The 16,626-nt window shown below is 41.5% G+C and overlaps 1 protein-coding gene across 1 annotated transcript in view; it reads left to right on the top strand.

Moving 5' to 3' along the window:
- Positions 1–1,700, top strand: part of cacna2d3a (calcium channel, voltage-dependent, alpha 2/delta subunit 3a) — a 114,329-nt gene extending 112,629 nt beyond the window's left edge. Inside the window, exons 36-37 of the mRNA XM_069687942.1 lie at positions 623–705; positions 812–1,700. Of these exons, the coding sequence (XP_069544043.1) occupies positions 623–705; positions 812–904 (176 nt within the window). The 3' untranslated portion in view covers positions 905–1,700. The remainder of the gene's footprint in view (positions 1–622; positions 706–811) is intronic.
- The last annotated feature ends 14,926 nt before the right edge of the window (positions 1,701–16,626 follow it).

The following is a 16,626-nucleotide window of genomic DNA, read 5'->3' as shown; positions in this document are numbered from 1 at the left end:
TCCAAGAAATATACTCCTGCAGGAAAACACCCCTGCGCAGTGTTCCAAATGACATACTTCCCTGAGTACACCAACAAATAGTGCTCTTCCACATTGGGACTCTTAATTTTTGACAGGGGAGTGCTGTTTCAATCCGCACACTGCCATTCTGCACTGACTGGAAATGACTTCAGCATGTGAATACAACACTCGCCAAAATATCTGCAGCTTTAATTGTTATACTCAGAAATGAATGTGTTTTCTTGCCCTCTGTTTAACACACTCAATAAACACACTGATTCCTCTGTCCAGCAGCAGTAGTGGAAAATAAAACCTTTTGTGTGGTGTTCAGGAACAGCTGCAGCTTCCTCATAGCTTTAATTTGAAAGTTATTCACGCCAGTGGCCACACCCCTTTCTCTATGGTGCCAAGATGGTGTTTGCTTCGGGTGGAAAGTGTCCAGATTTTCACACTTCTTTTTTGGTGTGTTTTAAATGCATCATCCTGGTACTTGCAGTGCACTGCATGTTTCTGTACTTGACAGTTTGAATGGCCTTATGCACTCAAAATAGTGAGTGTTAGTGCACAAGCACACCATTTGGAACATAGCAATTTTCTGTTATTGCCTTAACTTCAGCTGCACATAATGAATCTCTCAAATGCGAGAGATTGAAGATGCAAAAGGACAGGAGACGCCCAGACACCTGCCACCCTTTTCACCCAGAGGTATGTGCACCACAAAGACACATATTGCATACACACTCTTTTTCATGATATATTTCTGATTCAAATGTTCCATGTCTGTTCCTATCATGCCGCCATCTGTCTCTAGGAGAACTCAATGGAGTGTGGAGGAGCTGGTAGTCTCACCCCGTCTCTTGTGGCGACACTGCTCTGCGTACTCTTGGCACTGTTCCCTAGGTGACCACAGCTGGCCACGCCTCTCCATCCAGGACTTAACTTGGATTGGCTTGGCTCGGCATGCAAAAAAATCGCAACGATGCCACAGAAAAATACACTCCTGCCCCGAATGCACAAACATCTGCCCAATTTCAACTCACCACCTACATAGTCCCTAGCCCTGAGGTACCTCCGTCCAAGGTATATATTTGAAAGGATTGATTATGGATAGCTGCTAAGTAGTGCTCATTAAGGTGCTTTACCAATATCACATGGGCTGCACAGAGAGGTTTAGGGGGAGATATAAAGTCTAGAAACACATAGTAATAATTCTAAAAATGCACTTAGCTTAAAAAACTGCACAAGTGGTCTAGCAACACCCACTGACACTAATACCAGTTCAGTCCTTTCAGGTAGCAGTTATGGGTGGGGGTCTGTAGCTGGGCTTGGAACTGGGCATTATAGCCACATTACACCCATGTGGAGAAAGACAGGCCACCTCACCCTGGCCCACTCTGACTTTTCATGGACAATAATGATTCTGAAGATAAAAATACTACTGAAAATGAAGATGATTATATGTGGCTGGGGTTGTAATGAAATGTTTGTCTAATGATCTTTTTTTTCATGATGAGAAAAAAAGAAATTGTAGTATATATATGAAAAAAAAATATTTATGATTTGCAAGTGGTACCCATAAACTGTGACTATGAAATTTTTAGTCCTCTGATGTGAGTGGTTGTTAATATTTGAGCTTTGCCTTATTGAACGATATTGGTCCTGTTTGTGTACTTTTGAAATAAAATGATGTTTAAAATTTATGCTGTTGTTGACAGCTGTGTTGTTGAAATGCTCTACAGACCTTGAACAGAACAATAGAACCATTAGTTCTCATTCATATAGATTGTTCAGTTCTTGTTGGCAAATTTGACTGATTCATTCAGTGTCTGCTCCTAGTGGTTGGCTGTGGGAAAATGTTTGGCTGTGTTTTGGCCTCCACTTAAGCAGAGATGCAGTAAGTGTGTGTGTGTGTGTGTGTGTGTGTGTGTGTGTGTGTGTGTGTGTGTGTGTGTGTGTGTGTGTGTGTGTGTGTGTGTGTGTGTGTGTGTGTGTGTGTGTGTGTGTGTGTGTGCGTGCATCTGGCTGTTTCCCTATTCTGTCATTCATGTACGCTTCTGCCCCAGAGGCTTATCCCCCCCCATACAAAGGGACAATAAAAACCACGACATTGGGATCGAAGACCAACCACAACATACATCTGTATTTGTTTAGGAATGCACAAACAATCCTTCAACATGTTCATACATACTCATATTCCTGCATACATGCAAGAAAATTATTTTAAGGGCAACTTGCATTGTTCTTACAATTGCACAAACATAAAAGTCATATTTGTTTAAGTGTAAAACAAGCGAGACATTTTCAGAGACCCTGTCAGTGCCAGTAAGAGGAAGCTCTGCTGTGGTCTCCATGTCAACACCAAGGTCCCTGTGGTCAACAATGGGACATGCTTCGTCTCCTTCTCTTTCCCCACCTCTCAACCAGCAATTCTTCGAAACCCCCCACTTCCTTCCTCACTGACAAGGTAATTCTCAATGTCCTCGTGGTCTAATCTATTCTCTACTGTTTCACTGATCTCGTCCCTTGAGCAAAACTTTGTGACTATAATCATTCCCAGTTCTCTTCCTCTTTCTATGGTCCAAAGACTCCCTCACTTGCTTGTGGGCCATTTATCACTGCATAATGGGATTGGAGCTGTTTTGGGTCAACACACATCCAGTCCGGTCTGTGATTCCTTCCTGTTTTCCAGATGAGTTATGGGAAAGTGCATCCAGTGTGTGTACAAAAGGCAGACTGGGGGAAAGCAATCTTCTTTCTGGGAAGTTGCCACAATGGCAGCCCTGTTGCCACCTTCCATGTTCCTGTGAGTGATAAATGCTCATCTCTGCTTTCTGTTAGCTGTTTTGCCCACACACTGAGGGGATACGTCAGCCATTCAGATGCTTGAAGACTCTCTTTTCTAAATTTCCCAAAGCACCCAGATTATATGCATGCAGGCAATATAGGTTACACTGTCTTGTCAAACAGCACTTTCATAAAACAAAAAGAAACATGAAAAATGAAATTAAAATGGAAAAGAAAGCAAAAATATTTAACTTAAACTGTATTTGTTGGAGTTTCATTTCTCTGTTATTATTTAAACGTAGATGCGGTTTGACTCACACAAATGTTCACTTTGTCAAGGGAGTTCTCACTACGTCCTCCGTCCATCAAAAGAGACACACAGCACGAAAAACATCAAGTGAGAGAAATATCATGGAGGGTGTTTTCTGAAAAGACGTCTGCATTCCTTCCCAATGATCCAATCTGTGCTGCTGTTTGAGGTGGGAAGGAACCCCCGAGAGAGGAGTCACTGATCACTTGGACACAATGCCCTGAAGGGGCCCTGCACTTCAAAACACACCTATCCATCAGCACTCGCACTACTCTTACTGTTTGTTCGCCATTATCTTGACTACATGAGAAATCTCCTTTGCTAATATGCCGGAAGACAGCACAGTGAATCACACGTGTATTCACACATTCAAACATTCATGCATACACCCTTAGTCTTAAACCTGCATTAACGCACACACAATGAACACAAAGCACGCACGCGCGCACACACACACACACACACACACACACACACACACACACACACACACACACACACACACACACACACACACACACACACACACACACACACACACACACACACACACACACACACAGGCGGTCACACAGAGGGCAAAGCTTTTGGTGTTACCTCCAATGGAGTGGATACCACCATTGGTGTTTTGCTTTAAGGACCACAGATATGTTTAAATGGAAATGATTCTGAGCAGCTGAACCACACCAGGACCACACACAGGCCCGGTGACCACAACACGGCAAAGCTAAGACAAGCTGGGAAAACACACACACAATTCGGTCGACATTCCACAGCAACATCTCAGCCCTGCAACTCAATGTCTTGCATGTATTCCTATGTTTGCGTAGAGGATAAGGTTACTGTAGAGAATATCTAATTTTAGAGAAACCATGACAGAAAAGTATTTGGTATTTATTTTTTGGGTATCCCTGACTATGCTCGATGGGATTGAGTATTTGCAGCTTCAATGTTATCAAAGGGATTCATAATTCCCCCCTCTCAGCATCTTCCCCTCATCCCTGTCCTTATTCATCTCCTTTTTTTTACCCTCCTTTACCTTTTTCACAGCTGCCCTGGCCACATGCTCTCTGGCTGCAGTGGTGATAATGACCAGAACCTCTCGACTACCTCACCCACACATACATGTGCCCACATGCTCACACATCGGAGACGAAAAGCGTACCAAACCCCAAAGACAAATTTGTTCCTGTGGGTGCCAGGAGACACACTGCTGCCAAGGTTGAGAGGTGCCAGCTGAAAACATACACTCTCAACACACACACACACAGACACACACACACACACACACAGAATTGGTTGTCCACCCCATGCTGTGACAGGAAGAAAAGCCTTCAGTACTTAGGGACCTCTTGGTGAGTTTGAGGACCTGACAGCCAGCTGTACTAATACTGTATGTCTGTGTGTGTGTGTGTGTGTGTGTGTGTGTGTGTGTGTGTGTGTGTGTGTGTGTGTGTGTGTGTGTGTGTGTGTGTGTGTGTGTGTGTGTGTGTGTGTGTGTGTGTGTGCGTGTGTGTAAAAAATGAAAATGGGGAGAGCTAGTGTGAGAAAGAGAAACTATATCTCATTGTTTTTATGTTCTTATTAGGATTAGCATAACGTATATATTTGGGGAAGAGAGTGCATATAATTCACCAGCTTTAAGTTCATCAATTTTCTTTTAGACACGCAGCTTGCTCTCCCCAGCCACATACTGACTAACATAACCAGAACAAATCATAGGCATATATTTAGCATTCCATTCTGTGTTTGTGCCAACAAGCTGAGGGAGATTTTTCAACATTAGCATATTCAGCGGAGTCTTTGTAGCTGCAACCTGAGCTCTGCCAGCCCATCCAGTCTACGAAAAGCCCAATTCGCTTACACATGGCGAGCTGAGCAATGGCCTGGAGGGGCATACATATTGGCTCCCTTAAACAGGAAGTGGCTAAATGGAGACCCACGAGCCCCCTGCCTTGCCTCTGCCACTCAAATGCACCCAGGCTGTTTTTAGAGTGTAGGCCAGCTTAACAGAATGGACAGTCAGGAGTGAAGAAAGAGGAGAGAGGGGAGGGTAAGAGAGCGAAGGAGGAAAGCTAGATTGGAGGTCAGGGAGGCAATGGAGGGAAAAGGCAGGCTGATTGCAGCAGGGTAGGTGGTCTCACGATATCATAGCTCAAGACAGGCAACACGATTGGCTCCCAGCCTCGGTTTGTCCCCAGGTCTTTGCGTTGGATAGGGATTGAGAACCACTATAAGTATTGTAAGCACTTAAGAGGTTCCTCAGATCACAGTTCATCAGCATCAGCATGTTTGCCTTGGATGGACGACCGATCAATGAGTTAGGTACTATTGAGGCTGTTGGCTCCCCTCAGCCGGCTATAAATCCTGCTGTGCTGATGAAGGCTGGAAGTTGATGTGATAATTGATGCAGTGGGGTTTTTTTTGTACATGGCGTCTCTGGGCATGGTGTGGTCACATCACACTTTTATAAAAGTCTGTGTGTGCGTGTGTGTGTGTGTGTCCGTCTGTCATGTTTGATTTGTATCTTTATACCCCAGCTGGAGAGCTGCTCTTGCTCACCCTCTATGAACTCAGTGTGGACACGACTAAATGGTTGCTCTTATTGGCACATAAGTGTATGTGTGTGTTTGTGTGTGCATGTGCTTTACTTGCTTTGCCTTTTTCATGCAGTACACACTGAATAGACACACACACAGACACAGTGTATAACAACATTGTACTGTATGTGTATTTATGTTCTTTGTGGTTTATATTCATGCATATATGACCATGTGCATGCCTGATCAAAGGTGTGTGTGTGTGTCTGTGCTGCGTGCGTGAGTGTGTGTGTGTGTGTGTGTGTGTGTGTGTGTGTGTGTGTGTGTGTGTGTGTGTGTGTGTGTGTGTGTGTGTGTGTGTGTGTGTGTGTGTGTGTGTGTGTGTGTGTGTGTGTGTGTGTGTGTGTGTGTGCGCGCGCGCACAGTTGGCCCGACTGATGAGCTGCATGTTCTGTGTTTGTGTGGACCTGGGATTTCAACGCCCTTATTTTGCATAGCGGAGCAGTGAAAGGAAGGCTAATGTTACAACCACAGGCCTTGATAGAAAAATCACTGCAGCAACGTGACATTTATATGCCCTAGTGTCCCCTACTCACTCCATTTCTCACCCCTTACTCACCCATCGTTACACTCTTGACCGTAGGAATATCCAAAGGCTTGCTTGACACCAACCACAGCCCTGCACGTCCTCCTGTTCTCACTCTAATCACCATCAGATAACTTTTATGTATCTCTGATCTGAGTGTCAGTGTGCACATGCACACTTGCACTAACAGAAATGCATGCTTAAGTACACAGTATAAATGTGCTTGTTTATTTCATGCATGTGTTCCTCCTGCTCTCTCTCACCCTAACTGTCTTGAGCATTTAGAGGGTATGATATCACAACGGGGTATTGTTGGGTGCTGACGTGTGTTTTGTGGTCGAGGTAAGCTGGGCTATGACGCCGTCTGTTTGTTTTTCAACATCTGCAGTTGGAGGGGAGTACTGGTGAGCTAGACGATTAGGGTTCTCATTTACGTAACTGTTGCAGTTCCACAATTATGGGCCATGTTGTAATTAAAAATAACCAGAGCTTTAATATACCCCGGACATGATTTCTCCATAGCTCAGAGGCATAGCATGTTGTTGTGTGTGTATGGGTGCATGTCTGTGGGTGGATGTGTGTTTGTGATTAATATTGCCTGCTAGTGGGTGTATAAAGAATATTATTAATGAGCTGTGTAATCTAAAAGTCCTGCAGTGTGTCATTTCTGGGAGAGGAAAAAAAAGTTGAAACTAACACTCACTCTGATTTGTTTTAAAAAGAGGGAGGGCAAAATCAGGCATAGAGCAAGTTAGAAAGTGGAGCTAGGGATAGGAGTGAGAGAGCAAGAAAGCGTATGAATATCCCGTGTAGAATATGCACAAGAAAAAGATGGTTAATTTCTTTTTTTGAGTGTAGAGAATTAGAATCATCCTCCAGAAATGCCACCAGCATTCATAAAATGTGAGAGAAATTATACTCATTTACATAGCCTAAATCACAAAAACATCTATCAGTGGTTTTGCAAAGTACTTCTTATTTTGTAAAAGAGCAGAGATGAGATCCCCTACTTAAACTTCAGAATTAAACTGGTAGTCTCATTGTGATGCAGGCATTAGTTTCACATCAGGAAAAGGTCACCTTGCGCCAGACCTTGAAGGGGAGCTTGCCTGCAAGCATCCGGCTACCAAGCCTTTGCCCATGGGGCCTGATCGTGCACTGCCCAAAGAAATACCATTGAGTTGCCACCTTGTGGGCCCAGCACCCAAAGGGATAGAGTAAAGATCTGTGACATCCAGTGGGAGAACAAAGCAGAGCGACTGCTTTGCTTCAAACATTGCTTTGGTTCAGATATCTTATTTGGGTTTCTCCTGGGTCTCTTCCTTTGGAGGTTTTCCTGGTGCATCCATGCATGGAGGAGACTCCAGGGGAGACCCAGAACAATCTGCAAAGATTATATATCTAAAATGGCCTGGGAATGCCAAAGGATCTCCTTTGGAAAACGTTGCTGGGAAGAGCGACGTCTAGGCTAACCACCACAACCTGATCTTGATTAAGCGGTAGAAGAAAAAAAAAAAAAAAGTATTTATGGATGGACAAATTGTAGCTATTGTATGGCAGGAATGGTAAGTATTGTATTATATGATAAGTATGGTAAGTATTGTATTGTATGGTAAGCATGGTCTTGAATTGTACTGTATGTATGCACGTGACATAAACCACTTCACTTATTTTTGTATTGTTGAGTAATTTTTGGGATTTAATTCTTATTCTGTTCTATTATTCAGGTGAATAGATTGGTCTAGGAGCCTTCACCTACACCATCCCTGGAAACAGCAGTTCAACCTAGGGAGAAACACAGGAATCATCTAACATTGCCACAAGTACTAAACTGTTTGCTTGTTGTAGAATGTAAAAATAATAATATTTTAGTCATGTTTGCTTTGAAAAGATTTTGGTCAAACACAAAATGTCTCATTTCTCAAACAAAATGTTTGTGTTTGACCACCAAGAATTAACTAATAACATTTTGGTAGTCAAAGGTCAAGGTCATTTACCTCACATCTGTCCAATACAACAGAAGGGGAGCTTGTGACCATATTTCACATTTGGTCAGATACTAAATTGGTGCCACTAATCTTGGGTTTCCACCTTGAAACTGTGGTGAATGAATAGATTGTCAGTGGTGTTGTGTTGAAAATAAATCTGAAGCATCAACATTTTTGAATTTGTTGCTTTTTTGCATTAATATCCATTTGGGGAGCTTTGTCTGTTTTCCTAGATACAACTTTATATTCAGAATCAGCTCAGTCAGTTGTAACATACAAGTTATTTCAAAGTCTTCACTACGTGTATCATATGAGTCTGGACAAAACTATTATATAACACATCTGGATTGACGTAGTGAGCAAACAAAAATTTAAACAAAGCAACCATTTTAGATTCTTAGAGGTGGCCACCTTTGTGTTATGTGCACCCTCCTGACATTCTTTTAACCAGCTTAGTCACCTGGAAAGGTTTTCTAACAGTCTTGTAGGAGTTCCCACATATGCTGAGCACTTGTTGGCTGTTTTTCCCTTACTCTGAGATCCAAATAGTCCCTCCTGGGAATCATTAATATTGGCTCCATTCAGAGATGCTGTTGATATCTAAGGCTGGTAACTCAAATAACTTTATTCTGTGAAGAAAAGGTAAGTTTCAGTTTGATGTTTTTCTGTTTCTGCACTTGAAGAAAACTTAAAAGTTATAAAAAATGTCCAGATTGACTGCCCTTCATGTCTTAAAAGTAAAGATTGACTGTTGTTTCCTTTTTGCTTCATTGAGTGGTTCTTATATAATAAGGATAACTACAGTAGTTGTACAGTATAGGGATATTTGCTGTATACCCACTACTTGGACACAACACAACTGATGGTCTCAAACTCATAAAAAGCAAAACCTTCCACTCATTAACTTTTGAAGAGGCTCACCTGTTAACTGTTAACTACACCAAGTGATATTGCCAATAGTGTGCAAAGCTGTCATCAAGGCAAACAGTGGCTACTTTGAAGAATCTAAAATATTAAAAAGATTCAGATATATAAACATCTCACAGCCCCAGGGCTCATCATGCTACTCTCGTGCTTTGTTCACAGTGACAGTAAAGGACACAAAATGGAGCTCCTGTTGTATGTAGGGCCTCCCAATCAGCTCTAAAGCCTGGAGCTGTTTATCTGAGAAAATAATTGCAAACCATTCAAACCAGCCCAACCCAACCTCACCAGCCAAATGCCTTTCCATTGTGTTGATGGAGAAGAAATGGGCCTGATCCTAATAAACCATGTATTTATGGAGTGAGGGTAACAAGTTGAGTCAGAATAGTCATTTTGGCCAGCATCTGTTTATACACTCTTTAACAATCTCCCTGGTGTAAACAATGTGTGTGGTTTGCAAGCACTAAATGCCTGCTCTGTTAAACCATCAGATCGCTTTACTTCTAAGGGACTACATTGCTGTGAAATCATAAAGTTGATGATAACCTGGTGCGTAAACATTTTATTATAATTACAGCGTGATGTGCAACAATAAAAAGTAAAATATTTCAAGGAAAATACCACCCAAAGGATCAGACAATGATCCGCACATCTGTTGAATCTAAATGATAAAGAGATGAAGGGCATCACCTGCCCTCCAGCTAGTCATTGAGGTATGCCTACATGTAAAGAGAGTCTGCCATAATGTCTAAGTTTCAGCTGATGCTGGAGTTGTATTTTGTTTCAGTGAATTTTAATACACTCAGTATGTATGGACATAGAACAAGGACGTTACAGCTGGTTAAGGTTATGGGTTCAGTGAAAAGAAAAGAAAAAAAAAAGAAATGGAATGACTTGTGACTCATCAGGAGTGATAAAGTGTTTTCTCATTAATTATATGATCACCTGTACTGTGTCGATTTGAATTAGAGCTTACTACCAAAACTGTACGCTATCATGGGCAGGAAGTCAAAAAAGTGAAACTCTGTCACCCAGAAATTATGTTCATATGCTTCTAATTTGTGTTGAGTGCCAAAAGGTTACAGAGTTTGTGCAGTGTGTTGTGAGTATGAATTAGACCAGAATTTTGGAGCCCCAAGTATTTCCCAGATGTGTCATCCAAATTTTAAATGGAAATTATGCCCTCGGGTGAAAGTGAGTTGAAGATGAAAATGGGCATGAATATTTTTTTGTCTTTCTCTTCATTATGGGATGTTTTGAAGTGTATTTATTCCCTGTCTCCTCTCAGTGGCACTGAGGTGCAGATGTATCATGGGTTTGTACCAGGTGTGTGACCATGTGTGTTCAATCACATGTGTATGTATACTGCCAGGTGTCCATTTTGTTAAGTCAGTGGGGGTCAGAAACTGGACCCAGCAGGCGAGTGTGTCCCTTGTCTCATATACTGATCACAGCTGACAAAGACCCACTTCTAAACTTCAAATGCAATTGTTTTGAAAACAGGGGGTTCAAAGTGAAACTTACCCAGGACTTTTGGAACATTTTAGAAGGAAAGGCGATTTTTTTTTTGAGTTGTGGAAGGTGTGTGGATCGAGAATGGGGGCAGCAGGAGCAGAATAAGAATAAATAGTTATAGCTGATAATGTTGTTCTATAAGATCTCCTCATCTATGTGATATATTATTTAAGTCCACGCACTCATGGTGTCAATGCTCTATCCAACATTTAAAGGTCATTCCTGAATTCAGTGTTGTACTCCTGTTCTAATAGTGTGCAGCAAAAGCAGAATGAATGAGTCAGCAGAATGGTCATCCTTTCTTCTTTTTTCGGCAAAAAAATAAAATACTTGATTTTTCATACATCACATTTTGGTAATCCCCAAGTTTTGTAATTTCATTTCACATTTCACAATTCTTAATTAACATTAGGAAACACAAATCAAATACAAACACGTCAGAAACCCAGAAGAGCCATGTAAAGAGATGATTTTGACTAAATAAGGTGGCATGTCGAGTACAAATGTCCTGTAAAATATAGTTATACAAATCAGAAAATCCATGACACTTGTAACATAATGGTTACCCAAAGGTTAATTTAGAGAGAATCAAAACTTGCTCTTCTAGTGCACTCAGCTGGTCTGGATGAGATTGTCAGTGGAACACTTCGGCTGTAATGTTTTCATAACACAAACCATGTTCTATGATAAAAAATTTACCAGTTTATTTGAGCAAATGTTTAATGAATACCCAATTTCCCTATTAATCTCCCAGTTAAGCATGAGAATGATAAACAATAAAGCTGTTAAACAGCTGAGCAGTCCCTTTTTGTTTTTCGCCCACATATTCATACCTTCTTACAAAAACCTGGATGGCTGATACAGACTCCGAACTTGGCAGATAGTCTGACTTTGGTTTGAGGACTTCCCTTGTGTTTTTCTCCCAGCACACTCTGTGGTTCTGTCTCTGTCTCCCGCTCTGTCTCCCTTTCTTTTCTTTTTCCTTTTTTTTTTTCCTTTTTTTTTTTTTTTTTTGGGGGGGTGGGGGGGAGGATTCACCTCCATAATTTATTTCATGCAGGAAATAGACATTGTGGGCTCATAAATCAAAAACACTTTATATAAAAATAAATGAAAGCCGCCTGCATATGGGATGTTTTAGCTCACATTCTTAGCAATTCGACATGTAATAAAAGAAATGTGGAATTTTCACCTCAGGTCTCTGTCAATAAAACAAATGTGAGCACTGAATATGCTCTGTGTTCTTGCGCTCACACCGTATCGTAGCATTTACATAACTTGATTTGTTAGACACAGGAGTGGATGTCTAAGCAAGTGAGGCAAACAGAGTACATGTACAGTAAGTCTAAGTATGATATACACCCGTGCACAGATAATTCTTATCATAGCAGATGTATGGTTTAAGACTTTTTGATGATGTTTCCCAGAACATTAAAAAAAAGTTTGCCCATAGACAGGTTTAGACTTCTCTCACTTAAATCTTTTGCTCTGGACATTACTAGTAACCTCATTTTTTTTTTAGTTTCATTAAACTGAAACTAAACTAAACATACAGTTCATATACCCACAACTTTTATCATTCACAAATTTTTCTTAGATCCAATAAAAATGAATAAATCCTCAGATACTTTTAATTTGTGCACACCCTTCCAGAAGTATACCTGTGGTCTGACGTTTGTCTGAGTACTCTGCATGGTAGCTTAATTTTATTTTCCCCTGTCAGAATGAATCCATCATTCTGCATACCATATGAATTATAGCATAACTGCTAGTCTGCCTAAGCCAACACTGATCACTTTAATCTGTGCTGCTGTTTGTGGGTTTTAAACGATCAGGTTGTATGAGGCTGCAGCGAGCCCCCCCCGAGGACAGATCATGTTACTCTGGGATGCCATTGACAACTCCTACTACTGTCTCTCTGGCTCTTTTATCATTTAAAGGTGCTAGATAGCCACTTATCCTCTCCACAACTAAAGCCTAAACATACAAAGGAACACACATGACTAAGAAAAAGGCGAGCACATGATTTTTAAATAATATTACTAATGGAAAATTGTTGATAAAATTGCCATTATCGCGTCTTCTCCCTCATCTTGCATTGCTAGATGTGGGATTTTATGTTTTTATGAGTGAGGCAGAATGTTTGGCTCTACCTAAACCCAACTATATATGGAGGTCATGTCTTAGCTAGTGTGTGTGTGTGTTTGCTTGCATCTGTACAGGGTAGTGATTTGTGTTTTCTTAAGGTCCGCCGTGCTCAGGGGAACAGCCATATATTACCATAGTGAAGAAGACAACCATATCCTCCTCCTGTCTCCGTACCCTCCATCACCTGTTTCTCTGCCCCTCACTCCTTTTACTCTGTACAATGTTGAGACAGCAGACTATGCTATTGAAATATTACATGTCAGAGGCTGCAGAATGCATTTCATGACACGGTGACAATTGCAGCTATATTCATGGAAAAAGTACATCTCTGTTATGCTGTGAAGTTCTGTAGAGTAAAAAGATGAATGAACAGTAAAAGAAGTCAGTGAGTTAGTGGCTGCAGTAGCTTTAGTTAGTACACAGTCTCCCCAGAGCTACAGAGCAGAGGGACAGGTCTAAAAGGAATGCCAGTCTCTTAAAGCCCTTCGGGTGAGGACTTAGGAACCACGGTCTGACTGAAAACACCTGCACCTTATAGAGGCCAGTGTACAGAGGGCTTCAACAACCTGATCCAACATACACATTCATGAATGTTCGCTTTCACACAAACACACATGCATAGGTTAAACACACATGCACACATACACACACACACACACACACACACACACACACACACACACACACACACACACACACACACACACACACACACACACACACACACACACACATCAATGTAAATAAAATCCAGTTATACTCATACACACTCATATAGTAATGCAAAGATTTACACAAATACTGTATATATAGCTTGTGTCATCTTTTCCATGGTTACCTAACCCTCTCTATATAAGTAAAAAAAAAAAAAAAAGTATCTTTACCTCCAATAGGTAAAGTGCAGTGAAATACTATCCATGCGTTATAGAAATGGACAAGACCCAAAAATGCTCTACTCTCCCAAATAAACTTCCCCTCTGCTCCTTTTCAGACTTTCAGGAGGAAAAAAAACTCTCCCCTGTAGACAGTGAGTTATTTGTACAGGTCTGAAGCATGTCTGCAGGCTTGCATTGGACTGTTGCTGGGATGGGTGACTGGTTTTATTGGTCTACCTCTGTTCACCTCGGTGTGAGCCACAGGAGAGGGGCACAGTGAGTGGAACAGCATGATCAGGGCACAGAAGTGAAAACATTTTTCCTGGGCAGGCCTGTATGTGGTGCCTTAAAGGCAACATCCTCATTAGTGTGCCTTGCTAAAAATCCCATTGATTGCACAGGATGTCTTTAGACTGAACTCAGATTTATTAAGTCTGAGAGGCAGGCTCATTCCCTGCATGGTCAGTCTGTAACACCTGGTATATTTTAAGGTTCCCCTCCCAAAGACAAGAGTTTAGTTAAGTTTCAAACAATTTCCACTATGTGTGTTTTGGGTCCTCGCCATCTAATGCGGTCCCATCCAAGCGGTATAAAAAGAGGTGGCACAGCAGGATACCTTTAGAATCTAATTGTGTCTCATTAGCCTAGCCTCAAGGCTGATGGCAGACGGCACTATGCATCAGGTTAACACACTGCCTTGGTTAGTCTTAGCGTGTTTTCCTAGGCAGCCACCACACTGTGGTGCTCCAGCAGAGATTAAAAACCACAGCACGAGTGATGAGCTAAAGGCTAAACTGGAGACTGACCGGGATCAGAGTTAAAAAAAAAAAAAGGCACATGTAGCTTTCATAGACAGTGACACTGTGGCACCTGATGTAGCTGCTTATTAAAGAAGTGCACAGACATGATGCTCTCATCCTGTAAAAGACACGATCAAGCCAGCGCTGGCGGTGGGGGGGGGGGGGGGGGAGTAGATTGTGTGACAGTAAAGAAAAGTGAGGCTTGTGAGGCTAGGGAAGACAGTAAGGAAAACACTGGCACCAGATACTTCCTTTATTTTGCAGCAGGGCTGAATATGTTTTGTACAGGGTGTATATTTGAGTTTTGGTGTCAGAGGCTTTCCTTATTGAATTGCCCACTTTTTTTTATTTCTATTTTTAAAGCCAATCTGACACACATTCAGGTTTTTATGTTATTCACTCGTCATTATTACGGTTGTCTTAGCAACCATTATAAAATAATATGCACATTAAAAAATAATAGGATTAGTGGCACATCAAGGTTGTGCCTTAACTGAATGTGGGACAGGAGATAATTTACTGTTACATGCATTTTACATGTAGAGTTAAACAGTCAAACATGGGTTTTGTGCCATTTATCATTGCTGTTTCATCTTGTTTGCTGTGAAAGTTTCAATTTTGGCAAATAAGCTAGAGTTGAAAATAGATACCAATTCCAACTGAATATGAGATATGTGTTTCCTAAATCAAATAACTGATCTTTCTCTGAAGTCAAGTCAGACTATATGAATTGACGTCAAAGTATATGAAGTCAGGATTAAAAAGCACATTATTATTCTTTGCGTCAGTAATGAATAATGTTTTCCATCGAGGAGGAAGGCTCAGGAGAACTTTACATATAGCGATGTGCACTGTTGTGTGGTGTGTGCTGTGTGTTTGCACACATTTCTGCATTTGTCTGCAAGTCTGTGAGACCCCGGGGAAACAAATGTCTGGGTGTAAGAAGACCTAAAGCTGGTCCTCTCATTTTGCCTGACACTGCAGCCAATCATAACCTTTCCTTGAAACCCTGAGTTTTGTGTGTGTGTGTGTGTGTGTGTGTGTGTGTGTGTGTGTGTGTGTGTGTGTGTGTGTGTGTGTGTGTGTGTGTGTGTGTGTGTGTGTGTGTGTGTGTGTGTGTGTGTGTGTGTGTGTGTGTGTGTGTGTGTGTGTGTGCCAGAACCCATTCATCAGGCCCTCATAGCTGGGCCCTGTCAACCTCCAGCCCCAGGCCTGTAGGCCTCAAGCCAGGGGCTCGAGTTCCGGGCTTCCCGCCAGTCTGTCATGGTGCTGGGCCGTGGGCCAGCCTTCCATCAGCTTTGATGTGAGCTGGATAACCAAATGGCAGAAGAAGGGTGGCCCCTCAGCACAGGAGTTACACAGCACACTGAGTGGGTCAGTGAGCTACCACAAGCATCCAGAATGTGCTTACACATGCATGCACACACCAATAGAAGATGTATCCAGGTTTTACATTTTTTAGTGAAGTTTCCATTGCATAAGCTACTTATAAATTGAATTAATGCTTGAAATATTTTGTATTATAATATGATTAAGTGGGCTTAATTGTTTGATTTGGAGGCTTTATAGAACTCGACCTAATTAACGTTGCAATAAATACACATTTCTTTTATTGCTCCACATGCTGAGCTATAATTTGTCAGATTTTCATCATGTTGAAGACTGAAATATGGCATTTTATGGCACTGGCGGCCTGAGAGATTGATTGCATTGGAAGAAAGCAAGCAAAAGTAATGAATTGTTGAATTTTGTCATGTTTCAAACTAGTGTGCCAACACTTGTCTGTATAGACAGGTTCTACTCTCTTTCTCATAGCACATAAATATATGCAGGCACACATGTACAGAAACGTGACATTCACACTGCCAGTACACAAATCTAACAACGGCTTACGCAATATCCATTGCAAAATATTTTGCTCAACCAAGTTCAACATTCGTGTTTCTAAAACAACAGACACTGATAAGTATACATGTGCTGATTGACGGCCAATGTGATATGAATTATGAAGGGGAAAATGTTGGTATTTCTAATCAAAACCATAGTTTTGTTAACCGTCCTCTGACCTTGCTATTGTTAGAGGAGGAAATGAATTTAGCAAAATGCTGGACAGCAGCATCACCTCATATCTCTGGCTACTTTGTTTGCTTTGTTTT

This window comes from Brachyistius frenatus, unplaced genomic scaffold (assembly GCF_029030835.1).
Source record: "Brachyistius frenatus isolate BFR_SWC_R1_liver_20210118 unplaced genomic scaffold, ASM2903083v1 Contig_6, whole genome shotgun sequence".
NCBI classification, from domain to species: Eukaryota; Metazoa; Chordata; class Actinopteri; family Embiotocidae; genus Brachyistius; species Brachyistius frenatus.
Note: the sequence above shows the minus strand (reverse complement) of the source record. Positions and strands in the feature narration are given on the sequence as shown.